This window comes from Motacilla alba, chromosome 4, assembly GCF_015832195.1.
Source record: "Motacilla alba alba isolate MOTALB_02 chromosome 4, Motacilla_alba_V1.0_pri, whole genome shotgun sequence".
NCBI lineage: Eukaryota > Metazoa > Chordata > Aves > Passeriformes > Motacillidae > Motacilla > Motacilla alba.
The window spans coordinates 61,496,507-61,524,283 of NC_052019.1; the positions used below are offsets into that span (position 1 = coordinate 61,496,507).

At 39.2% G+C, this 27,777-nt stretch overlaps 1 protein-coding gene across 4 annotated transcripts in view; it reads left to right on the forward strand.

Annotated features, from left to right (window-relative positions):
- The window catches only part of SLC7A11 (solute carrier family 7 member 11), a 64,557-nt gene extending 44,472 nt beyond the window's left edge, over positions 1-20,085 (forward strand). For 3 of the 4 annotated variants that reach the window (XM_038136268.1, XM_038136270.1, XM_038136271.1), the window contains exons 8-13: positions 4,504-4,627; positions 5,792-5,895; positions 6,368-6,464; positions 9,878-10,027; positions 11,742-11,919; positions 16,875-20,085. In XM_038136268.1, the coding sequence (XP_037992196.1) occupies positions 4,504-4,627; positions 5,792-5,895; positions 6,368-6,464; positions 9,878-10,027; positions 11,742-11,919; positions 16,875-16,942 (721 nt within the window). In that variant the 3' untranslated portion in view covers positions 16,943-20,085. The remainder of the gene's footprint in view (positions 1-4,503; positions 4,628-5,791; positions 5,896-6,367; positions 6,465-9,877; positions 10,028-11,741; positions 11,920-16,874) is intronic. The other variant, XM_038136267.1, reaches the window with a different exon arrangement.
- Positions 20,086-27,777: the final 7,692 nt, after the last annotated feature.

The following is a 27,777-nucleotide window of genomic DNA, read 5'->3' on the forward strand; positions in this document are numbered from 1 at the left end:
ATGATTAGATATTTTTTTAGGAGTGCCAAAATCTGGAAAGAGTTCATTTGGAAAATTGCTTAGCAGATTGCAAATGGTGAATAAATTATTGCACAAGGGAACTTTTTAAACTCCACTGATGGTAAATTTTCGACTAAAGAAATATAGAATATACAGCATCATGCTCATGAAAACTAAGTAAATCTTTGCCCATAAATCATGTAAGGGAATTAAGATTTCTTTCCTTCTTTACTGTTTTCATTCTAAATTTATATGTAACATTATTGTCCACAATTTTCTTACTACAGTAAAGATGTAATTTCATGTAACTTTATCAGTAATTAAGTTCTTTATTTTGACCTTTTTGTTTATGTTTTCTGGCTGGGTACTTCTAATGCAGCTTTGTCCAGGACAGTTGACTATGTTGAGTATTTGTAAAACCTGGCTTTGATATGGATGCAAGGAAGAGGTTTTGGTATGACCTCCAAGTGATGAAGAATGTGGCAAGAAGGTGCTTCACCGTTGTGAACTCAGCTGGCTTGGAGGGGTGTCTTTGACTGTGTGGTTGTCATTCCATAGGGAAAACAGCCCTCAATGGACACAGCTCTTAGCGCTCACCGTTTGCTGTTATAAAAGTTGCCATTAACCTGGAATATGTGCTGTACATTTCTAGGACTGTTCCTCAGCTGATTTATTGACATGATTATGGTTTTTCTCTTCCTCAGGTTCTTCCCCTGGCTTTCTCTCTCTTTTTCATTTTATTTATTTTTTTTTCTTTTTTTCTTTTTTCTTTTTCCCTTCTCTTGCTTGCTCTGCTTTCAGGTTTTTTCTTGCAAAAATATTTGTGGGAGTAGAGATGTACTAGAGCAGATTATCAGAAGATCTATGATTCTGAAGGTTAAATGCAAATCCTAGTGGTTATCCTGATTAACTGAACCGTATGCTCTAGCTCTGGTGCCTTTTACAGATTCTAGAGGAAGGAAACTTGCTTCCAAGCAATATACAGCATTGCTTGGCAACCATTTCAGCCCTGCATAGCACAGGATGGGCTAGCAGTATTCCCAAAGCTGAACTTCTCAGTGATGGTAGGCTCCTTGGTGACTCTTTTTCTGGGAATCACAAGGTAAATGCTCTCTTTGTTCAAGTGTGATTCTTCATTACAGTTGCTCTATATATAGAGCAGAAGAGGAAGATTTAGTTTTGAATAGCAGCTAGGGATGGGTAAGTCTTAGAAGGTATGAAGATTCAATTCCATTTTAGTCAACATTCAGCTACATAGAAGCTATCCTAATTGTCTCACATCCACTTTTTAAAAGACCGTTTAATTATAGGGTCAACATTGTCCTCATTCAGATTTCCTCAGATTCCCTTTGGTACTGATTTTCTTCAAAGTTTTGGGAGAAGACATGAGTATTGCAAAAAGACTTTCCTGGCAGCAGCTTCCCCTTATAACCAATTAATGAATTTTCTCTCTGTAGTCCAAAAGTCTCAGCTAGCTGTGAGGCAGCTGTGAATTTGTTTTACATCAGAAACATGGCTTATCAGTATTGTGGACACCCTGTGTTGTGTGTGATTCATAGAATGCAGAAGGGAAAAGGTGGAAACTGCATCAATAGAGGCAGTTTAATGGAGAATAGAACCTAGGTATGATTTTTCTTATTTAGAGACAAGATTTGTAAGTCTGGAGAATATCTAAACTATTCCAAGAAAATTGTTACAGTGATCCTCTAAGGAAAAGAGGTAGTCTTTTTTGCTAATGGCATTATAGCTTTTATTCCAGCATGGAGACTGTAGTTCACAGCAGAGAATCTGATAATGGGATTCTTTTGCAAATTGGGAACTGTCTCTTAAACTAGATGGATAGAAAAGACACCATTTAAACTCTCACTCTGTGGTTTTGCGTATGGTTCCTACCTGTCTGCCTGTTTTCAGGTGTTTTGAGGACCAACGCGAATCTGAATGGAGGTGTCAGTGAGAAATGAACCATACTGTATTGCTTATCCCTGAAATCTTGAAATTGGCCTTTTATTTGTGTCTGAATCTGTCACTGGAAGCAGTGGGTAGTAAGCAGCGCTTGGAAGGGTTGTGCAGGCAAACCACAGCCCTCTGAAAACTCACTCCTACCAGGAGACAAAAGGCGGCACAGCCTGAGCACTCAGTTTCCTTCAGGAACAGGGACTTGGGAGCTTAGAAGTCACAGCATCCCTCGTGCTGCTCCAGGCGCCGGGTTATGATTTGCAGGCTTTTTAATGAATAGTGCTTCCTGACTAGCTCTGGCTTGTTTGGGGGTTTTATTCTTCTGAGTGTGTTTCTTTGTTGGTATTACTATCCAAGGGCGTTAGCACTCTTCAGCATAACAAAGCAGGACCTGCAGTGCTCCGATAATGGTCACGTTTGGAAGCATGATTCTTCCCAGCCCCACCCCCGCCCCACCACACCCCCTCCGTTTTGAATTGCCATTTGGTTTTATCAGAAGTTAAACTGGGATTTGAATTAGATGTGAATATAAAGTGTTTAGTAAGAGTTAGAACAAAAAAAGATAATCTGTTTAATTTAGCACTATGCTTTCAGTCATTGAAATGGTATTTGTGAAAAAAAGTCCAAATTTGCTATATTTGGCTGAAAACACTCTTTAAGGTTGGAGTCAGGGCTGATTTTTCCAAAAGCTTGGTGGTTGAAGCATTCATCTGCGATGCAGAAAATATATATAAAATACCTGCTCTGAGAGGCTTTAAATCCATGTGTCCCTACCTTGAATCAGATGCTAAGAGGATTGAATTCAGTTTACACCCAGGTCAGGTAAGAAGCTTAACCCAACTGATTGCAATATGTCTGGCAACTTACAGACCCCATTTTGACTTATATTATCTATCTGACTTACAAACCCCATTTTGGCATAAATTATCACCAGACAGAGCTGCAGTATCTCTTGGGTCCATCACTGTGCGTTTTCCAGCAATACAGCACCTGTATTCTGGGCTCTTTGCTCTAGTCCTTGCTGTCATCTTCGCCATCAACAAACACATCCTACAAGTTGACTGCCTTCCCTTCTTCCAGTTTCTTCACCTGAGATGTGTGCATGAGGTAGCCGTGGCTTAATACAGTATCATGACGTCTACCCAGATTTGGTGTTACATTACCAGCATGATCCTCTTACCTATGATCCTATATGTCTGGGTTAATGGGAGCATTTGACACCATGGTTTCTGAGGTGGGCAAGATGTGCAACAATGATACTGTCCTGTTTTACTTATTTATAAATACATTTATTTATTCAGTCTCAGCTTAGAGCTTGTTTTCAGCTCTATACAGCCATACTGATGTGAAGGATCTGTTTGAGAAATAAAGTGAAGAAGATCCTTAGATTCTTACCTGGCTGTGTTTCTTTGAGAAAAACATCAGAAAAGAATGATCTTTGTGTTGGTTTTCAAAATACCTTTTCCTTTGAGGTGATTACAATAGTCCTTGAGAAATGTGCTTGTGATCTATTCTGGAATACCAGAATTCCTAGCTCTGTCTTTCCTTTAGTCACCTGCTGGGGTGACCTTCTTTAAATATGGCAACCTCACAATCCCTCCAAAAGCAGCCTTAATATAGACAGCTGGAGAGAACCAGCCATGAAAGAGAGGCTCTCAGCTCTCCTTAGAGGGACCGAACATACCAGCCTCAGAACTAAAGGATTGGTTTCATATCTGAGTTTTTTTTCTTGGTGTGATGTAGATATCAATAATATTAGGTGGAAAGAGACTAGCTTAAAACTTGGGGCACCTGGGTTTTTCTCCTGACTCAAATATTTGCTTGTAGTGTGGCTTTGGACAGATTCACTGGGCCTCTGTTCCTCCTTTTGAAAACAGAAATAATTCTGCTCTTCTGACTAGAAGGACAGGCTATATAAAAGTTTGGCATTATTATTTTTTTGTTTGTTGTTGTTCTGCCTTTTAGCTAGGATGGCAGGGAGGCTGTGCTTTTCAATACCATTTGTTCTGTGCTAAATTTACAAATTTGTACTGTTTCCCTTTCTGTGTCATATTCTGCTCTCATGTTCTCCTAAATAGTGAGAGAGATCACTAGGATATGGTAAGGATCACTAGGATATGGTAAGGATATGGAAAGGGAGAAATGCACCCGGGATGAAAGGGCAGAATTTTGCATGCTGGATATTTTGGTAAGCAGGGGAAGATGTCAAACACCTCCAGGTGTTTGGGTTCAGCTTGCAAGTCAATCCGAGTAGGTAACTTAAATGGGAAGTGGGGGACCAATGGGAAGCATGGGGGCCACAAGCCTCTTGGTGTCCCTAAAGGTCTCCTCCCTCAAATGATTTCTCACTTCGTCATTATAAACCTATTTCCTTTGTCTAGAGGGTTTTGTTTATTCCTTTTTTTTACTGGTAGTTTCTAGTGATGATATTTTGGGATCCCCAAATGTGCATTCACCATCATTAGTGGCTTTTTCCCATGTTATTTGTTTAATGTTCAGGGATTAGCAACCAGATTGCAAAATAATGAGCTACCTTGTGTATTTCAGAAACATACCCCTCGCAATATGCATTTCAATGATTATCGTCACAGTTGGCTATGTGTTAACAAACGTGGCTTATTTCACTACAATCAGTGCTGGGGAATTGCTGCTTTCAAAAGCTGTAGCAGTGGTAAGTTACAGAAGAAAAAGATAAAAGATATATTCCTGCTGCAGTTATGTTTGTTGATATTATTCTTATTTTCAGGGGGGAAAAAGATGGGGTGGACACATCCATTCAGGTTTCAGTATGGCAGCAGTTATTAGCATCCCAGTGAAATTTGATTTTTGACTGATGAATGGGACTGCAGTTCAGGTCATCGGTAGCATTTATAATGTAACACTGGACTGTATTTATTTATCTCTTATAACAAAATCAACAGGATTTGCATTCCATAGCCAAGTACGTGCTTGAAAAATTCAGAGCTAAATTTTAAGCTCAGCTCCTGGGAAGCAGGAACTACAGATATTTATGGAAGAGAGGACTCTGAACTATCTTGTGCGGCAGAATACAGTAACTTTGTCCCTGCACAATGTGTGTCCTGAGTATTTGGGAAGGGGGTTGCTGTGAATACTGGAGCTCAGTTGGGAAGGAATTGCAAGGCAACCTGGCTAGGAAATACTGCTTTGATTGTCCTTGCTGAATTGTGGTGATGACACTGATTTTTATATTTATGGTATCTGAGTCACAATAAGGAAATAAATAATTCCATTTCTTTTCCAGTTGTGATACTGCCTGTGGCTATTTCAATTGATGTGGGTTTTTGAAAAATGACCAAATTCTGTAGCTAATGGGAGATCTAGAAATAAATCATTTTATAAACATGACGAAAATTATGCATGTTGCCTGTGGTGCCCCAAACTCCAATTAAGGCTCTTCCGCTAAAATAAAACACTAAAGCCTGAATGGATAGACTATACCACTGGGTAGTACCAGCTGAGTGCAATGAAGGCTGTAGAAAAAGGTATTAGATATGCAGATCAGACCTTGATCCATTCCGACTTGCTCTTCTTCTTTGGAGCCATAATGGTTTAAAGTGACATGAGTCAGGGTCTGATTCCACCTCCTCATCATTGCTTCAGCTGGAGATCTTCCACGTGCCCTCAGGGGTAGGGGTAGGACAGCTCAGCTGTAGTAGCTGTCCTCTCACAAAAGAGGCAACAAATGCATCACACAATTTTCAGTGAGGGATGCAGAGAAGGGGAATAACTAAGACCACGATAATTTGTTAACAGAGGACAATTATTTTCCCATTTGATGAAAATTCATGGTGTGTTTCTCTCTCTTTTCTAACAGACCTTTGCTGAACGACTAATGGGAAACTTCTCTTTAGCTGTACCCGTGTTTGTTGCTCTCTCCTGCTTTGGATCTATGAATGGTGGTGTTTTTGCAGTCTCCAGGTGAGAGCACTGCTGATGTTCCTGGGGGTGAGGGCTTGGGAGACATACTGAAAGTATGGAAGCAAGGGGAAGGGAGAGTAGAGTTTATTCCTTTAGCAGGATAGCATAAATGACTACACTGTTTACCAGGTGTAGGGCTTTTTCTCACTTTGTTTAGGGTACTATTTTTAAAATCCTTTGAATGGTTTGGAAATGAATGTCTCTGAGGCTAGCCCTTAATCAATGGCTGCTTTTTTTCATGTAAAGGAGGAAAATTAGAGGGAAAATATTAACTCTTTCTCAACACCAATCAAGGGAGACCTTCAGAGATGGTTTTGATTTCTGTGTGTGGGTTTTTCCTGCCAGTGCTTTCATTTAGAACACCTCAAACAAGACTAAGAAGTTCTGCTCTGCTCTGTGACTTTCATGAGCCACTTTGCGTACTCACACTAATGAGCACATTTAAAGTCTGTCCACATTTATTTCCCACCAGGATGTTCTTCGTTGCATCCCGTGAGGGTCACCTTCCAGAAATTCTCTCCATGATTCATGTCCGCAAGCACACTCCTCTGCCAGCTGTCATTGTTTTGGTAAATCATACAAACAAATGTTCCTGCACTAGAATTCATATTACAAGCTTGCTCTAGAGGATTCAAACAGAATTTGGGCACTGCTTGAGTCTCATTTATTAATGTGAACATGGGCCTTGGGCAGGGCGGAGGACAGGAGAAAGAGGAATGAGATTTGTGAGTTGTTCTTATTCTATCATCTCCTCCTTGCTTTCTTGCCTATCACTGCAACCTAATTCATATCTTGTTGCTCTGAAATTCTAAGGACCTGCTAGTGGTGAGCTAGTTGCCTTTCAGAGAAACAAATTCCAGTTAAACAAACAAAAAACGGATTCAGTTAACTGAAAGTTGAACTAAACACCAGCATCTGGGAGTACCCTAGGGGCTCATTACACTACCTTATAGTAAAAAATGCAAGCAGTTTTGCTACTAATATAAAGGAGGAAGAATGCTCAGCTGTCCAGCATAGTGGTGATTAAAAAAAGAGAGAACATGTGCCTGTGAAATAGTCTGTGGATTTTCTAAGGAAAACCACTGGTGCTTCAGTGGAAAACCTATTATTGACTTCTAAAATAAGCAGCAAAGGTAAATGTTGGTCCTGCGTTAGCTTTGCAGACTAATTTTTATGGTAAAATGTTAGGACTAAATGTCAAAATACCAACTTCAATATTCAGTTTTCATAGTGCCAGAAAGATTTTCACTTAACATGCAGTCTTCATAATCATGGATATTCAGCCCCACTTTTGGGATCAATGACTGCAGCGTATCTGCACAGTCCTCTGCCATATTTAGGGACTTACAGCCAAAGCAAAAGATGCACCTATGAGTCTATGCTACTAAGAGCAAATGCTTGAGGAATTTAAATTGTTTTTTGCTCTTGATGTCTATACGCTCACTGCTGAATTGTTGAATTTTATATGTGCACATATAACCATAGGCTTTGAAGTTTTGAAAATTAGGCAATGTGATTATGGTGAAAGGTTTTAATGAAATTAATTTTCCATAAATATTTAGTTTGCATTTTATTCTTTGGGTGTAGTCATACCTTGTGGGTAAATTGCATTGACTGTTTTTTGTGGAATGAAATGCACAAAATGTATTAATATATTTTTTATTTTTCCTGACAGACATTTTCTGCTATTGCATGTGGTCCTTTTACACCAGTGCATTGATTTCCTTTGAAAAAGTCAGATTCTCATATAAAGATGGCTTTCCTTCAAAGATTGCAATTTTTTAGCTCACCTTACTGCAAATAGAGCAGTGGCAGGGTATATTCTACATCAATAGTAATTTCAGCATTTCCCTATTTTATTTCTCCTTCCAAGTTCTACACACTGTAAGAAAGGAAAGAGCTTTTGAGGACAAACTGAGAAAATGAGCATGTGTTTGAGACTTGTTAAATTAAAAACACAAAACAAAACAACACCTTTTTTTTTTAATTAAGAAATCTGTTTATGTGTGTATGTTACTAGAGAAATTTTCCAGTCTGAGCATTCACGAGACTTCCTGGCAAGCACACGCCCAGTGCCAGGTATGTCCCTGCTGGGACCAGAGCCCCTTCCTAGTGGGGGCTCCGGTGACTCAATGGGTCACTGCTGGACTCATGCACATCCTACTCACAGGCCAGGTTTCCCCACTGCTTTGACCTGGGTTTCCCATGGCAGAATATCAGATGTCTCGTTCCATAAAGCCACTTAGTCCCAGCACAGGAACACAGAAACAGCTGAACTGGTACCCCAGAGGAGGGACCCCTGACAAAGGAATCCCACTGCCTTTTATACCCCACATTCTCCCCACAAGTCTTGCTCTTCCTCCCAAGTCTTTGGTTCTTGCTCCATCTCCATGTCCATCCAATTTGCTGGCTTCACTGGTTTTCATTTTCTTTGGTATCCAAAGGGTCAGCAATTCCCAGCTTCTGCTGTGTCACCCAGTATCTGTTCATCTGGCTGGAGTCACCAATCTTTCATACTCTTTGTTGCATCAGAAGCTGCTATTCATGGCCTCTTATGCAAGTTGAGCTACCTGGACCAGAAGTATTCCTCACCAATGTGAGGAATTTGATAGATGTATGTAGTAACTCATAGAAATCATGCAATGTGATTGTAATCCTGGTTTATTGTATTTTTTCTTGATAGCTCTCCTTCACGTGCATTATTCTATATAGCTTGCCTTCTAGCTATAACTGAGATTTTAAGCTTTTAGAAGTTGAGTCTGTAGAGAAGAAATCTTGCCCAATACAATTCAGTGGTATGATTTCCCTTCACATTTACATAGGAGTTTGCTTACTGTCTATATGTAAGGAACCAAGTACTTTACAAGTCGTTACAGGTTGGAGGCCAGAGACCCACATTTGAAATATCGATCCTTCTGATTCAAATCCATGTTGTCTGAACTCCTTTGAAAAAAAGGAGAGCAAGGCTGTGAATCTAGATAAATAATACAAGTTAGTTTTCTCTGTGTAAAGATTTAGCCTAGTGTTTTACTGCATCTGCAGTTGATTTCACCTGTTGTCTTGTTATAAACCTCTGACTCCAGGATCTTCCCTCCTGCTGAAGAATGAGGGATATGGTGAATTTGACTTACTCCTTCATGCTCAAATGCAAGGACATTTTTTGTCCAGATACTACTTTGAAATAGATTCATGTAGCCTTCGATAACCATCTAACTCACAACAAACACTAGTTTATACATCACCTTCTGCCTGCCTCACAGAAGCCTTGTATCTCAGACTAGTTTTTTAGTGAGGAACTCTATTTATTCTGGTGTCCCCTCTCCTTCTTGCTCTTAAGTATCTACCTGAGTGACAGCTAAATTCTTCCTTCTGCTTATAAATATTTGCATTTACAATGTGCAATAAGTCTACACTCTGCAAGTCTGCACAAAGGCAAACCCAAGCTGGTGGCAACCCAGTGTGCCCAGCTGGCATCTCATGGTGCGGAACTGCCCCTTGCCCTGTCCTCTTTGCTCACTTCCCCTATGAAGCCTGGGGGACTAAGACTTTTTCCTTCCACAAAATACCTCGAAACTTCTGCTTTCATATGATTAGATGTGACCAAATTTAACTGTTCTTATTATTTGCATGAGCAATGATCAAGTAAACCTGCAGTGAGCACGTCAATGCTGCCCAGGATGCTCCAGCACTTTGGTGGTGTAGTGTGCCTGTGTATTTTTGTCTGGGTCATAGGGGACAGATTTTTATTGACTATGTGTGGCCACCCAGGACAGATATATATTGATCCAAAATGGTATCAGGGGACAGCTAGACATTGATCACACACCTGATTTTATGACAAAGACAAGCCTGAAGTCTGTGGCACTCAGGTGTGTGCATAAGGCTGTGCTGTTTGTCCCTAAGGAAAACTTTGACATCGCTGCTGTAAAATAATAGAGATCGATCTACTAAACCCCCCTTACGCTCTGAATTTCTTTTGCAGCATCCTCTCACAATGATAATGTTATTCAACGGGGATCTCTACAGCCTCTTGAATTTCCTCAGCTTTGCCAGGTGGCTTTTTATTGGACTAGTAGTTGCTGGGTTGATTTATCTCAGATATAAACGTCCTGATATGCCTCGTCCTTTCAAGGTAACATCTGCTCTCTACTCTTTTACATGAATCCTCCCTCCTCTCTGTCCTGCAGTCAGACGGCAAGGGAGCATTTTCTGATGTAACAAGCTAACATCTTTCTCAGGAAAAACCGATTTAAGAGAAAACAGTGCTTTGTAGTGAAGAGTGAGAGTTCTCCTGCAAGGTCACCAGTGCCCCACCAGATGCGTTCCATCCTGCAAAAGAATTCTTGCCTCTTCCCTATGCTTGGGGGGCAGAGACTGAAGCTGCTGTGCTGAGATGAAGACATTTGCTCAGTTTTGCCTGTCTGTTGTGCTCAGGCTGTGTGATGTGAGCTGTGTGATGCAAGCTGTGTGAAAATACCTTGAGCTCTCTGCAGCCACAGAGGGTTCAGACTACAAATATTGGGGTTACATGTGCCAACCTGATTTTCAGCCAGTCCTCTATTTAATGTCTCCTTTGAAAAAGGCCTGGATAATTTTATGACCAAATATACAATAACATGACATAAAAGTCATGTCAAGCACAAGAATTTGTGAGAGAGGGCATTTATGTAATTGCATATCCAATGTCAAGTATGCCAATTTTCTGTGCAAATAAGTGGGTAGTGTGATTATTGTAATATTTATGAACCCAGAAAGAAAATGCTAAGAGTCCAGCCCCTTGAATAGTATCTATTTTGGCCTTGGTTCTGCTATTTTTCTTGCTTGTTTTAAGTAGCATCATACAAAGTAAGCTGTCCTGTTGTGTATCCATCCAAAGATAATATCCATCATCAAAAAATTAAGAAATATATCCCTATTTACAAGCTGCCAAGAAGACTATTTTGTGAAGAACTAAGAATGTATGTTGTTGCTTTCTTGTAGGTATATTAGTAAATAAGGACGTGAACAGTACAACCTATTTTGCTTTGATTAAAAAAAAAAAAAAGCTTTGACAGTACACAAAAGAGGAACAGTAATGCTTTGAGGCATGAAAGGAAGAGAACAATCTCCAAAGAATTTTCAATTCTCAATTACACTTAATGTCTCATAAGCCATGCCTGTAGGCATTTCCTTCAGAGAGTTGCAAAGAGAGTGATTGTATTGGTGTTTTTGAAAATTGAGCAAATAAATTTGATATGGTTACTTCATGTGCTTTCAACAGTGACACCGGCATGGCCATCAGTCAAACAGTCAGAAAGTGCTTTTTCAATCGCTATCAGGTGCATAACACTATCAAATATCTTTATCACCAGTCAAATTGCTGTTTAATTTGCTCTCTTCCTGCTAGATTTTGATTTTTACCTTAGGAAGAAAATCAATATGTTCTTAATAGTTTTAAAAGGTGACTTGAGCTCCTGGTTGTTTTAAAATGTTTTCTAATGGGTAATTATCAAAACGGAAATCTTTACTGTGGTTAGAGCTGGTTGCTTATATGCTGGAGGATTAGAGGAAGGACTTTTACAACGTAACTTATTTACAGTCCTTACATTTTAAAGGAAGTAAAACACTGGAGTGTTTTAGAGTGTAATTAAGACACTTCTGTGGTACTCACTGCATAGCAGTTGGCAGGGCTTGGCTTCGGCAGTCACTGACATTTTGTGTGCCAGTTCTAGATACCCTTATTTCTCCAGAACTGTCCTGTACTGCTGGGTCTTATCCAATTTACATTTCATGGAAAGTTAAACATTTTATTCATTACTTTACAATGACCTCATTATTTAATGGCTCTTTGTGTGGTTATTTTTCAGGTTCCTCTATTTATTCCAGCGTTGTTTTCCTTCACTTGCCTCTTCATGGTTGCGCTGTCACTTTACTCTGACCCAGTGAACACAGGGATTGGATTTGCAATAACTTTGACTGGCATTCCTGCCTACTACCTCTTCATTGTATGGGACAATAAGCCAAAGTGGTTCAGAAAGCTTCTAGGTAAGTCCTGGTGTGGGACTTCTCTCCTTCATGCTGACTCCATGAGTTTCTCAGAGCTCTCCCCATGTTGTGAAATCCTTTGGATTGACGCTCTCAGCTGCTGTGAGCTGGTGGTGACAACACAAGTTGCTTTTGGGCACATGCTCTAGCATTGCTCTGCCAGTGGCAATCAATGTCCCCTAACTAATGAGGTACATTCACAGCAAGGCTGTTCTTCAGCCAGTGATTGACTTTAAATGACTGATGCTTCTTCCCCGCCCTCCCCTACAAATATCTAATTCCTTTTAAATCACCATCATCTTCTCCTGACCCTGCCTTTGTGCTAATAAAGACAGTACTGCACTCCTTGGAGAATCTGTGTGGAATTGTGAGCAAAGCAACTGTGATATCAGGATGAGCTTGGTGTTCCCTACTGACACCATGTGTCTATGGACCACTGAGGAGTGTTTGGAATGGGACTGGAAGTGTCTAGAAGATTCAGGCAGGTTGGGCGTGGGGATGCTGGATGCTGTCCTTAGCAGTGGCTCCTGACAGGGTGATAGCAACATATGCCATGGCTGACATGCCTCTATGGAAATTATTTCTGTGCTTCATGAAGAATGACTTCTGTGTGACTTGGCTAGTAGTATTTCATGCCTGAAATACACTGAGAATACTTTCTGTACTATTTCTGAAAGGTTTTGGAAGGATTTGTGGAAGTTCTGATGCGTTAGAGAAGGATTATTTGAAACATTTCAATTAGAAGTCAGTATCATCTATTACAGCTGTTTATTCTCATTTTTTGTTACTAGGATGATAGGCTTCTAAAATAAAGAGAATTTTCAAAACTTGAAGTAACACTATTGTGAAGGTATTTCAGGAATAATGGACAATTTATCAAACAAAACAAAAGAAAATTTCTTTTGCTGCCAAACTAAAACTCAACCTGTGAAATCTTTAACTAAAAGTAATTGATTTCTATAGATGCTGAATTAAAAGTGCATATTAAATGATGATTTAAAATTAGCTGCTCACAAGAAAAGAATAGTACTTTTATATGTAATTACAGTATAACCAGTTGTATGTATTTTCTCAATATAAATATGTTATAGAGTTATATCCTGTCTGCTGTAGAATATGTGAATTTCCCTCTCAATACATGTTGGGAAGTCCATAGGCAATAGAGCAGAAATTATTTACTGCAAAATGTGTTAGTTTAGGCTCGCAAAATCTTAATTTTATAGCCAAAACATTATAAATTGCTTGCATTGTGCCGGGAATGAGTAGAAATCTTCAGTACAAATTAAAGCAGTTGTATGCAGAAGGACATTCTACTAAGTGGTTGGGGTTTAGTCTGTTTATAATCTCTCAGTCTTGACATTTACAGTCTAGGATTTTTTCCCTTATCAAATCCAGGAGCTTTTTTGGCATTTTCTGTCATGTCTCAGAGGTCTTGGAATACAACTACTTAAACCTTTGGCCACGGGATGACAGTGTTGAACTACATTACTTGGGCAAGAGAAAGAATAGTCTCTTTAAGGTAGACTGGATAGATGTGAAGATTTTTCTGCCAGCTGCGACAATGAAGATGAATAATTTTTAGCTTTTGAGATAACACAAAATTCTCCTCCTAGAAAGAAGTCTGTGTGCCTGTGTCATATCTATGGATGGGCATGGTGTACTGGCTCAGAGAGGAATGTAGCAAAAGCCAGTGGGTGAGGGAAACAGCTTGTTTGCTTTGCAATTACTATCCCCAAAATGACAACAGTAATGACAGAAAACTGATGCTGACAGTTTTGAGCTGGAGCAGAGTGGAGATTTACTTGTGAAACAAACAGATTTTTCTTTTCCCTAAGAAGAAGCAATAAAACTTCTGTGTGGAGTCATTAAGCTGGCATTATTTTGGGAGACCCATTGTACAGCCTGAGAACATTTACAAAAGGTATTGATTGAGGATAAATTCACTTAAGGTACCTCTGTGAGATATAGAAAAGAAATTGGGCAGCTGCAAGCTTGATTTTCTAACCTTGAAACAATATGTCTTACATAGGCATGAAAGTGTAATTCCTGACACAAGGTAAAGGACAGCATAAAAAATGGGATTTTCATTTAAGAGGTAGATTTTTTGCCAGAGTAACTTGGTAACTTTCTATGAGAAGATAAATGAGTTGTTTTTGTTGTTGTTGTGTTTGTTTGTTTGTTTGTTTGTTGTTGTTTTTTTTTTTTCACAAAAGACAATGTGATGAATCCAATCTACTTAGACTTGACCAAAGCATTTTGTGTGGTACCAGAGGGGAAGTAGGAGCCTGCTAGTCTGGACACACTGCTGTGCTACCAATACTGTTCCCAAGCTGTTTCATGTGCCCAGATCAGCACATGGGCAGCTGATGTGGGGCTTTGAAAAGTCACCTTCTTGAGGCATTGTCTGGTTCAGGTGCCCAGCTGTGCTTCAGCAGAGAGAGATGGCTGTTGCTCATAAACCCCATAAGGTGCAAATACCCATGGGTACAGACCAGTCCCATATAAGGTCAAAGGGAATATCCTGAATAGGCTTTGTAAGGATCAGAGGAAAAGGATATTGAGCAGCCAGAATGAGTAGTGGGATAAAAGAGCCAGCCTGAAGATACATATATTTCTGAAAGGACTTTCAGGCTGATTACACTGGCAGAGCCCTCGAATGGATTACCCAAGGAATCCTCTCCCAAAGCTGAAAGTCTTTGTTCTGTACTTAGGGCATTTACATTGTCCATTCTCCTTATAAAATTGCTGCATTGAACAAAAGGTAACTTTACAGCTCGTAGGGTTTGTAGATTCTGAAATGATATTTTGCAATGAGAATAACTTTTTTCTCCTCTTCCAAAGGAATTCTGCTGTAGTACTAGATGTGCTGGGACAAATTATTTTCAGCTGGTACAGGCTTCATTTGACCACTGCATTTTTTCTTTTTGAAAAACTAATATGAAGATTAAAAATGTTGAGCCCAGCAAATCTTAAGCAGCAGATCAGTGTGTAAAAGGATGCATCACCAGCATGAGAATGCTTCTATCTGCACTTCCTCAGCTGAAAACCCAACCTTAGACTCACACTTAAAAACATCTATTCCTTTACAGTGGGTTGACTTTCAAAGAGATAAAAAGGTGAATCCTACTTTTTTTCATAGCTGAGCCCTTGCTGGAAATGAGATCTTTTTTTATAACAAAATATCTCTGCCAGGGTTATTTAGCAACACCAGAGGATAACACTTTTTCACTTAGGACGAAGTGTTGTATGCTCAATTTGCTTCTCTTTGTTGAGTTTGTGGTGGGATCCATAGGAGATTATCTCAGCATTTTGTTGTTACAGATTCCATGTCCAGTCATACATATGAGATAAAATTCCTGCTTTCTTTCCTCACCTAAACTTTATGTGGTGCTTGTGTGGATAGAGGGTCTGGGTTTTTTTTTTGTAAAAGTTGTCCCCTGGGACCCATTTGCAGTGAATTCTTCTCTCAAAAAGGGAAAATTAGGATTTCAAGTGGGCTGGGAAAGTTATCTGCACTGCCATGGCATGTTAAGTTGTCTTGTGACAAATGTGAAACTGGTCCCGTAACTCTAGGTACTGCTCCAAGCCAACAACATAGAGGTACTGACTGGAAACAAATTGGAACATTTTCATGGGGAAAATGCTCCAGATACTGGAGCATTTATTCTGAGTACATTGCAATCAAGAAATGCAAAGAAAGCCAGCTCCCCCAACTTGTTTCTCTGCTGTGGCTTCATCCCAGGAGAGAGGAAAACTGCTGCATGGGAATGGAGACCTGGGCAAGGTCTTGCTGCTGGTGGGTCTCTCCACTTAGGTGAACAAAATCACATCCCGCTCTAGAGATGCCCAGGATTTCCCTCTGCTGCTATGCCCTTTCCCAAGAGCTCTCATGCTGCTGTTTGGCTTCATAAAATTCTCTTTTTCCCTTTGCTTGTCCTCAAAGCTATAAGGACTGGGATGGCAGGGTGAAGCCCTGCTGTTTTCCTGCTGCTGCCTGTCCTCCTGTCTTTCATCTCTGCTACATTCAGCCTAGCTCTGATGTCCCCACTATGAGTAGGGAAGGCAGATGGGATGAAAATGCAAAGCCTCAGGACTCTCGGCCTCTCTGCTCCTATCAGTTTATAGTCTAAGAGCAACCTGGCTTTGCACTGAAATGGTGACATCCAGAGAAAAGAGGAAAGAATGGTAGAATCTGCCTTAGACAGAAGATCATAGAAGTGGTTTCAGTTCATATCTTCTGTGAGTTGCACTATTTTACCCTGCTGGCATTGTGTCAATGTCAACATTTATGCCAGACATTCAAGAAAAATGAGAACTTTTTTTGCAACAATTTCTGCTTATTTAAAATAAGATATTAAGAAAGAGTGATAAGTGAAAGAAATTGTAAGAAAATATTCTTTTACTATTCTGTATGTGCTACATGTGAATTAACAGTGCCATTTATGCGTCAGTACCCTAAAAAGAAAACCACCAAAAGCACCAGAAGGAAATAATTGTTCGGAGTGAAAAAAAGAAAACATGAAAACATGAAGTTACTTTGGATGGGTGACTTTTTTTTTTTTTTTTTGCTTAGGCAGGTCTTAGCACAGGTAAATAAGTTATTTGAATTCTTCCAGACTTTTATTTCAACATAAAATCTTGACAAAGCTAAGCAGTTATGCAGAGTAGTCATTTTTTAAGATAGCCTTTAAAAGCATACAGACTTTTATTGAATAAGGTTATACATCTGTACCCTTCTATTGTTATTGTATATGCATAGCCTTGGATCAGAGGCACACTAAACAGTTAATAAGAAAATGTTGAGTTTAAATGATATATGCATATGTGATATATATGACCTGTGTGAAGTCTACATGCAAGTAGCCTGTATAGAAGCTAATAAAATTTGCCTGACTACTTCTCCTTCTTAATCTCTCCTGCAAAATCTTACCATGTGTATGCTTTTATCTTTGCAGGCAGGGTAACCACAACATTACAAATCCTCTTGGAAGTCATCCCAGCAGAGGAAGATCAGAAATCATGATCACCATGTACAGCTTTTGGCTGGGTGTTTCATTTCTACCTGAAATAAAAAGAGTAGGGAGATTTATCTCCCTTCCTAACATGCTGCAAACTGGAGGAACAAGTCACAGTTGCAATGGATACCGAACAAGTCCCTTACCAGAATTGTCTTTTATGATGCTGTTGCAACATTTTTTCTTTTAACACAGTTGGTCTATATGTAGAAAGCATAGTAGGTTTAAGTGATGTGTAATAGCTGGGTGTACTGTGAAGAATGGATCTTGCTTTCTGTCCCTGGAGATCTCAACTCTCACCAGAGTAAGGGTGAAATAAAGCTGCTGAATTTCACATACTACATTCTTCCCATCACTCTGTTTGGCAGCCTGATTTGACTTTTGACTTGCTGGAAGCCCCAGCGCACAGATACAGAAGCACAACTCCTCAGACATTTGTGATGGCAAACTCAAGTCTTCATTCCAGAGTTCTTACACCATAGCCAACAGAAATATCTTCTGAGACTCAATATTTCTGCCAGTGGGGCAGAAAGATTTTAGCACGGGAATTTTAGCAGTAATTTCATGCATGTTAACTTTTTTACCAGGCTGGAATTGATGACTGGTTTTTACCAGTGTTTGTGTACCTACATACACAAAATCCAGCAAGTTGAGCACTGACCTTCAAATGAGTCAAAATATTTGAAGATCACCTCCACTGCTGTATGAATATTTCCTATCTGGGAGCATAGGGTCCTGCAGTTATAAGTCAGGCAACCCTGATTTTAAAGTTTTACATCAGTGTTGGTGGGCAGAAATAGATGTCACTCAGTAGGAACATGGTAAAGACATGGCAATAAATGCAATACTTTTTTATGAATAAGGCATAAGGCAGGCTACAGCAGATTTGCTGATTTGAGTAGGATGTGTGCCTGATCTGTGGGCTTTTCACTCAAGCACACTCCAGTTAACAGAGCTTTGGAACGCTGAGGAACATGTGCTTTTCCTGTCTTCTCACGGATTTTATCTCAGCAGTAACAGAGAAAGGCCTTCAAAACTGATAAAATGAAATGAAATTCATCTCCAGAGCTATTTTTGAGCTGAACTCTGGCTCAAATATGAGCTGAAATTTTGCCCTTTTTAAAAGATAATTGTATAGCTGAAGAAGATTTTAATACTTAGAAATTGAATTTTATATTCTTAATGACTACCCAACCTTAAGGTTAAGGTTTATTATCACTCTGTTAAGAACATAACACCTAACTATTGAATGCACTACTATTTGAGCTGTCTGCTTTCAGCAAGTCACGTTTCATGAAAATTCTTATGGAATTAAGCAACATTTAACTTCCTAAATTGGGAGAAAAGCACAACTAGTAGCCAGACCACTACAGTAAAGGGAGACTGTGTATTGTATATGTGTTGTATATATCCAGAATATCTACTGCTTTAAAGGTGTACAGTAATGTGTCTTAAATGTATACCTGTATTTTGATTTTGTATCTCTGTGGTGGAATTCACAAAAGTAGGGAAATGCAAGTAACCGCTTATGGAGAAGAGCAGTAATTTAAGACACAAGAAGCATTTTGCAAATAGTGTTTTTCTTTTAATGTTTTCTGTTTACAGCAATTTAGTGTTATTTGAAATTTTTTTTAGGCAAATATTTTGAGAGAGTTTTTTGTGCTGACAGTAGATGTGTTTATTTAGTACTTACCTTTGGGTCACAATTCTGCCCTTGAGGCCATCTCCTGCCATCCCCGTTCTTTGGGGTTGGCCTCTGTCGTCATGGAGCATCTTTAAAGTACACAAACTCTGCTTCTCTCTGACAGAAATAATCTGTCTGGCACCCTGCAGGAGGGCATCTAACCCATTCCTCCCCTAATGAATGCAAAGCGCATGGGATCCAGAGCAAACCACTTCCAGAGCAACAGTGGATGCGACTATGTCACTCTGTTTTGTTCCCATGTATTCACTTCTGTTGTGCCACATTACTTGAAAATTGGATTGTTGGCAGTGTTAACTTGTAGAAATAAATGGGCTCCATAACTATAACTGGATGTTGCTTTATTTTCCCATTGTGGTTTTTAAGGTTTAGAAATGTTTCTGAAGCCTGATTCAGTGAACAGATTTTTACTAGCTTTAGTTGATGCAAAGGGTTAATTTATCCCAAGGGAAATCCTAGGACTTGTTGATTATGAAGTTATATACTTTAGGAAGGAAAAAAAAATTACATGCAAAATAAAAATCTGGAGTTTTTGAAGGTGCACAGGGATTTTAATTTCAGGTCTAGTTTCTTTAGCACATGCAAATGCAATACAAAATAATGTAATTGGGTTTCCACTGTATGATGAAAATCAGTATTAGGGATTTTTATTACTCTTGAAAGTGAGGCATAGCTTCAGAAATTGAGTAAAAACATATTTTCTTAAAGCATCAAGTTCTCTTATAAGGTTGTTAAGTATTTCTTTTCAGAGTCATAGAGGAAATTCTTCTAGAATAAAGAATAAACTTTTTATATATTTTTTCTTATTAGGGCCTGAGGTGGTCAGCCAATAAGACCATTTCTGTGGAGATATTCAGTGGCTCTTATTTTTCTTGCCTTTTGCACTTTTATACCAACTGGATGTGCCAAAAGATATCTTCCTTTTTTTTTTTTTTTTAGGTGGTTGTTCCTGTTTTTTTTTCTTCTTTGAATTTGTCGCTTTTCTGGGGTATAGGTAAAAGTTTCCCTGAGGGCAAGAGAAATTGGTATCTTATGTGAGTAGCAAATACTGGTCAGGTTTAGTATAAGATAAAGAAACCATTCAGCACCTGAAGCCTCTGGAGGGGCTGACATGCCTTTGCATTTCCTAATCTGGAGCATCATGATTCCCCTGTAAGAATTATTTATTTTCAATTCAAATTGAAACAGAGGCTTCTTTTGATCACACTACATCTTCTGTATTTTTCAATCTGAATGGAAAAAAAAAACCCCAAAAAACTTTGCTTGCCAAAAGTTCATGTGCCTCTCACTATATGTAAATAAATATAACTTTGTCTGAATGTGTATGCTCCTGCTTTTTTGATTTTCACAGGAAAATCAGGCTTCAATTTAAGAATAGTTTTCAAATATTTTTCTACACAAGAAAGTAGTAGTTACCTATTTCCACAGGGTGCATAATTGTGTTGATGTAACAAAATAAAGAGGATTTCCCATTATGTTCAGTGCTTCCAGAATTTCTGACTTAAGAATTAGCCATATAGCATGATCCAAAAAGATTTTAATTAGCATAAGTCTTCGAGAAATGGATGTTGATCTCAGGAGGAATTAGATATTTCATTTTTTTTCCTTGTACCTATCAATTATTGTGTTTAATGACCAGCAGACCACAGATAGCTCGGACAGCAGAGCATGGAGCAGGTAAGGAATATACTGAAATCCAATACAAAAATTGATTTATGTCTGCCAAGGATGCAAAGTACAAAGTCTGGCATTTGAACCCAGGCAAGAGTGGTCAGGGGGAAGTGCAGGACAATGTGTGATGACCTCTAATGATTATTGGGTAGCTGCCTAAGTCTGGAGACTCCTCTGCTAGACAAGCATCCTAAAAATTAATACTTGTGCCCATGCCAGTTTGTGTCCTGCCTAAGGTGCTGTAGAGTCCTTTTTAGCCTGGCTCTCCCCCTGGCAGGATAAGTCTCAGGGAAGGCTGGTACTGCAGAAGGGAGATGGCAGATTGAGATATCCCTGTGCCTTTTCTGTAGAAGACATCACTTGTGATTTTTCTTTTGCCCCTTGAACCTCCTCCTGTATTCTTTGAATCATTCCTCTCTGGTGGTGTCTGCAGTAACTGAGGAAAGCCTCCATGCCTTAAACACCTCTGGGGATTTGTTGAGACTTGGCAAACTCATGGAATTTTTTTGTTGCCTTCAGAAGGCTGTAGAATTTTCTTGTGTGTTAGTCCATGTTTAATTTGCTTTCTATTGTACTTTTGCCAAGGAACTCCTGGAGAACATGTCAACAATTGACACCATTTCTTTTTGCATTCACTTTCTTATTTATTTTTTTATTCAAAGAAACTTTTGAAATAATTTTTCCTTGAAGTGCAAAGAACCAAGTGGATAAAACACCTCTCCCAATGAAGGATTAACTTTATCAAGAGAGTTTGGATCCTCTTCATATAGGAATGTCTACAGTGTTATGATGTATATCAAAGCTTTGATATTTTCTAAATATGCTATTGGTGATGATCCAACATAGTTCTAAAGATGCTGTGGCAACAGTCAGTTTTATGCTCCTCTAGCTCATTCTCTGCTCCCAACCCAGGCTACAAAATGTTCCCACTACGAAGCTTTTCTACAGGCCTTTTTCAGATCCATGAATTCACCTACATCTCCTTTGAAAGGGAAATGCCATCCCTTCCTTTATGGTGCACCTCAGCCCCTAGAACTGGATGTTAGCAGGTGACTTTAGCTCTAGACAGGCTCTTTGCTGAGCCCAGAGCTTGTTCTGTTCAAGGGAAGTTGGAACCCTGGGTTTTAAAAAGAAGCTCTCTTTTGCAATCACCTCTCTCATTTGTACTTAAAATTTTTTGTAAAACTGTTAGATGGGAATTTTGGTGCTGTTTTTTAAATGTGGTTTTGTGTGTGTGTGTGTGTGTGCAATTTTTATTTTTCCCCCCTCTTTGTTGGTTATGAGAAGCTAAGTGTTATGGGATCTTCTAATTTTACCCTGTACCTTTGGCTCTGCCTGAAGAAAGCTGTTTGATGCAGTTTCAGCTGCCAATATCTCTTTGCCACTCAGTCATTACAGTGTAATTGGATCTAAAGTACTTCTATAATTTTCTGCTAGCAATGCTGGCTTGTCTTAATTGTGACTTCCAGCTGATTTCTAACGATACTCATCAATAAATATGCGCAGCAAAGCAGTCAGACTGGTGCAGATAAATAACTTCTTGGGAACTTGAGCTTTCATGCTATCTACGTATCAAGCTGTTTAAAAGCATCAAGGCAGGATCTCTGGCTTAAACTGGATGAAGGCTTTCAGAAGGCCTTATGACACAGCCCAGCACACCATGAGTGCAAAGCCTGAGATGTTTTAGATTCTACACATATGTGCATTCTTCCACATTTGGCAAAATTTCCGTGAGAAAATGAGGAAAATCTGAGAGATATAAATGTGACCTCCTAGGCAGATGATTTCCCCAGTGCTTTCTTCTGCATTCACCCTAACTGAAGGCTACAAATACCTTTTCACTGAGAGCATTTCTAGCCAGTGTCTCTTCTGCAAGCCAGCTCTTTGAAAGATCTGTATTTAATTTTAAGCTGGGTGCTATTCTTGTCAATTTGCTTGTGATTTTTTTAAACCTCCTATTTTTCCTCACCTGAAAACTGTCATGTCATAGAGAACTGGTTTTTCAGGCTGTAACAGTACTTTTGAAAATTAACACAGTCATAAATTAGGGTCACATAAACTCTAAGTAGTTCCAAGCAGCTCCCTCCTAACAAGCTCATATAGTTTTGTTTGCAGATTGCAGCTGGAGGATCTTAAAGTTTATCACAGCAAATACTCAGCTCTTCTCAGGTATCAAGGGTGTGGTGTTTTAATAGAATCCTTGCACTTGCACTCCAACACCTGATTAGAGGTCCTGACTTGGCCAGCTTGGCATTAGAAAATTTGGGCATGTGGTAAACCCCACTTGAGGTTATGAAAACTCTGTGGGGATGGTGAGAGATTTGGACACGCTGAAAGACTACACGCACAGCAGTGAATTTAATGATTAGACTTCTATGTATACTTAATTACTTGCATATTTTCAATAACCAATAGCTTCATTTAAAAAATCTGTTTTACTGTTCTAGAGGGGCATTAGAGGGGCATTTCAGGTTTCCTGAGTTTATTTTTTTTTTCCTTTTTCTTTTTCTTTTGTGTTTTTTTCTTTTTTTTTTTTTTTTTTTTCTTTTCTTTTTCATATTTCTTTCCTTTGTTTTTAAGTATTATATTCAGGACACCTCCCTCAGGTGTTCTGCTTGAAAGCTGGGGCAGACAAAGAAGCTTTTAAGGGAATTCTCACTGTATTTTCTCTACATGTACTGCACAATGCAATTCAATATTCATAAATTACTTTTGGCTGCTGTTAGTATTTCCCATCTCTGTTTGCTAATTCATGTACCAGATATATTTAAAATGAATCATTAAACATCAGGGGATTTGATGCTTGTTCCACATGCAACAGCTCACTATTGAACAAAACTCCAGTGCTTTGTACTAATACTAAGCCCTACCTTTGATTTTGTAATAAATATATGAGTCAGAGGCAGAATAAATCAGATCCTGAACTGTCAGGTTGGCAGAGATGATTGATCATACTTTGTGACAGCACTACATTTGACTGCAAGTCTCATGCAGCCCTACTTTAGATCATATAGAGGCATTTGGATGATGAAAAGCAGGCTGGCTTAGAAGACAGCATACAGTGCTGCACCACTGTCATATTTATTTAGTGGCATGTGTCTGCTAAAATGCTTCAGGTTGTAGCTCATGGTAATAATTCTCTCTTGTGTTGAATCCATGCTCCCCATTTTTATTCCTTTACCCATATTTTAAACAAAAATTGTTCAAAAACCTTTCTAAAATAGAAACATAAAGCCTTTAGCTAAAGCAGACACATGTGGGTAAAAAAATAGCTCATCTCTGTACTCACTAAGAGTACTGTTTTTAGAAAGGAAATCATTATGTGTTAGTCAAAAGTTTAGGTGGTCATGCAAACACTCGTGTTCTTCCTTACTTTAGTAAATACTGTTTACTCAAGTATCAGAAACTCTCCAGTCATACAAATTTGAGTTTGGTTGCTGTTTGGCTCTTAGCAATGGATGTCTGCACCAAGGTTCCGGTCTTGAACACAGAATTTGGACTTGAAACCCAAAAATTTATCTGAGCAGAGGGAGCAAGGAGCAGCAGCCTGTGACTGTCTCCCTGTCCTTGCTTGCTGGGGAGGGGTTTGTGCATCTGTCATAATACTAGAACTCATCTGGAAGCTGCTCTCATGAAGAAATTGCAGTTCATTCATGTTATGAATATGCCTGCCTACAAACTACAGAGTGGTGCAGCACATTGTGTTGGGTTTTCTCACAATTTTTCAAGATGCATTTATGTTTGGCTTGTATGGCTTTAATTTGGCTTTCTCTTTTCTCCTACACATGATTTTCTGTATTAACATATACATGTATGTATGTATTTTTTAGGGCTAGAGATGCAGAGCTGCACTCCGGTGTTGAACGTTTAAAACAATCAATGAAGCATTACTTAATGCATGCCAACTTATTTTTTAATACTGTTTCTAAAGTAAATTTCAGCAAGTACACAGCTATCCGCCATGGAATAATAAATTGATATAGAATGTGTGGGGAATAGGCAATAAGCCAGAATCATTAAAAAGCTCAGTGCACCACTTCACCAACACAGAGCAGCTGTAAAGCTGAGGTTGGAATTGCACACAGCAAATGGTGTACACCAGTAAATCTGGCCCTGGTTATTCTACTGCAAATGACACACAAGCCAGAAAAACATTTAGATAATTGAAATTAACACTTTTAACAAGGATCTATAAAGCAGTGAATGATAATCAAGAGGTTCTTTCAAGTTCTTTGTAGCAAACCTATAGTACTTCACACTCTATTTTCCTCCAATATCAATGAGACAAAATAACATGGACCCTCTTTTCCTTAAGAATGGAGCATCTTTTTGGTAAGGTATCATACCAGCCCCTAGTTTGCCAAACATTACAACTGTGCATGCATGGGATGAAATCTTGTTATTTTGGTCTTGGAACAAAGTTAGATAAAAAAGGAAAAGATAATAAAAAGGAGCTGTTGGAAAAACATTAAACAGATTTTTTTTTTTGATTGATGCAAATCTGCACCTGTGTTTACTCATATCAAAGTGACTGTGCATAGCAGATCATGTGAACATAGCCCTTGGGTAGGTAGAAAGGCTGCTGCAAACTTTGAAGTCCTTCAGAGGATGTAACCTCTACTGGAAGACTGGATATTCTTCACTGATACTCTCAAAATTATAAAGTTTTTTCTTTTGTATTTCATCCAATCCATATTTTTCAATGTTGCTATTAAAATACAACAATTTCCTTTCTAACTAAACTGATGAAAAAGAAGATTCAATCTCTCAGGCAATAAATCAGCTTTTTAATGTTAGATCAGCTATTAAAATCACTGTTTGACCAAATTATTGGCCACTGTCTCTCATTAAGCTGCCTCCCAAAGTCATCAGGTAGGGAGCCTGCTATCTTACAGCACTCCAAACAGGTAACAAGCCTTTAAAATGAACCTGGGAAGAAGTGGGGACACTGCCTTGCATTATGTTGTGCACAGGGGTGAAACGTTTCCCTGTGGATTAGAACTAAAATTCCACCTGAACCCTTTTTAAAACTGAGATAATTTTGCTTATCTGAGTTCTGTGCAGAAATCTGGCCATCACTTTCTAGTCTATCAATCTGTGCTCTTTCATGAATACCAAATTCATAAAAAAAAAATCAGTCAGTAAAACAATTTCTGTAGAGGAAGCAGCAGTATTGGGAGAGAGAGGAAATATGGGTTTGCGTTAAATTTCCCTTTTTTGTCAGATGATAGGGATGTTTCAGAAGTACTACTGCAAATATTTAAGAAACAAAACTCCACCAATTTCTCCACACTTATATAAAACATTTCGTTTGCAAATAAAAGCAGACAACTATGTGTGCATGAGAGAAGAAATAAAGTATTGCAGGTATTGCAGGTGGGAGAACACATAAGAGCAATGTTCTGTGTACTAATCCTGAAACTCTGGGTGAGGAGTGAGTGCTTCGGGAGGGGAGTGTTGGAACCCAGGACATTCCTCTGGCTGCCCTGGATGGCTCGAGACCCTGGCAGGGGTCTCAGGGACCTCGGCACGGAGTCAAATACACCTGTGCCTTCGATTTTAACCCATGGAAAAAATTACCAGCTTTGTGTGAGGATTTACAAGCCACAAGAGTTTGAGTAGAATGATAGTTAATTTGTCACAGGGTGAAAAAGTAGAATTTTGGGGTTTTTAGAATGGGGGTTCAAGAGGCAAGATGAAGGAATCTGAGCATATCCTGTCCTCCTTGTCCTTCTTCTTGTCCTCCATCTTCTGCTGTGATGGTTACACTTTTGGATTGGTTTAGAGTAGAGACAGACTGTCTAACATAGGTGATAGGTATTGGAAAATTATTGTAAATAAATTACACGTAGTTTTTAGTATAAAATGTTAACACCACCCCAAGGGCGGTCAGTGTGCCACAAATCAACCTGCCAGACAGAGCACAGCAGATCAGAAAAAGAATGTTATAGATAAGGAAAAATAAATGACCTTGAAAAGCAGAACCGACACATCTTGGCTTCTTCTTCAGTCTCGGGGCTGGGAAAAAGACACTTTCTAACACCTCAGGGTCATCTCGACCTCAGAGACCCTGTCTGGGAGTTGTGCTGCCAAAATTTTGGGACTCTGATATTCCTGTCCTCCCGAGCACCTCCAGCATCAGTCTTTCAGGTGCTGCCACTGTGAAGGAATTTGGCTGGAGTGGTTTTCCCTGTCTGGGTAGTGGAAAAGGTGCAATGTACTTGGAAAGTCATCAGCCCCCATGGAGGGTGGCCCCATACCAGTGGGACTGTGGAATATAGTGAGAACAAAGACTGGGAAAAAATGGGTAGCTTATGAGAAGCTACCCAGAAGCCCATGTTTTTGACAAATGTAAGCTCTAAAACCAGGAAGTATTTTATATTGAGCTCCAATGGACTGTGTAAAAGAAATTGAGCTCCAAAGTGAACATAGAGGTGCTGTCAGTATTGTGCTCCTGTCTCCGTGGGGGATAAGTAATTCAGCTCCCTGGAGAGCTAAACATGTCTCAGGGAAACAAAAAATAAAAAAAGAAGGCTCAGCTCATGAGGGCAGTTGGGAAAGCTGGGTTATTTTAGGAGGCCGGAGAAAAGGAGAAAGGTAACAGCAGGGAGACAGGTTGAATTGAGAGGATCAGGACAGTAGAGCAGAGTCATCACCTGTAGGAAAGAATGGGCAGAGTTTTCTTCCCATGAATTTCAAGTCCCGGTGTCTTGAAGAGGAGAATACAGACTTAAGGTCTCCTTAAAGAGGGATGCCAGAGATACAGACCCATGTGTTCTTCCAGAAGAAACCAGTGGCTGCCATATGAAACCTGGGGGAACGTAAAAACTGTCTGGGACAAGTTATAATGAGCAGGACTGAGCTGAAAAGAGGTCCAAGCTGTTGTGGCATTCGTTTGTATGAAGAGATAATGAATGTCCATATAAGCATTTGAAAATATCTGATTTGCCTTCCATGTTTTTTTCCATATTTACATTCAGGCAACAAATGCTTTTGACTGTGGGTGACATTGTACCAATTAAAAAACTGTGGTTTCTTGACAGTCCACTCATATTCAACAGTATTTGAGAAATATTGTTTTGAAATCTTTAGTCTACAATTGAGGAATTATATCCATTAAATATGTGATTGATTGATTGATTGAGACAGGCACATAATATTGTTTCTGTTCTCCTAAGGCACCTATTGATGTTGTGGAAGTCCCGTACCTGGAAATGCTCAAGGCCAAGTTTGATGGGGTTTTGAGCAACCTGGTGTAATGAAAGGTGACCCTGCTTATGGCAAGGGGGTTGAAATAAGGTGATCCTTAAGGTCTTTGCCAACCCAAACTATTTTATTATTCAATTCCAAACATTTATGTTCAAAGGATTACAGGAAGGGCATGCACAAAGAGCTTCAGTTACAATTACACTTTTGAAGTAATAAAATAATAAATTAAAAGAAAACAACAGGTTTTGGGTTTCTTTTGGA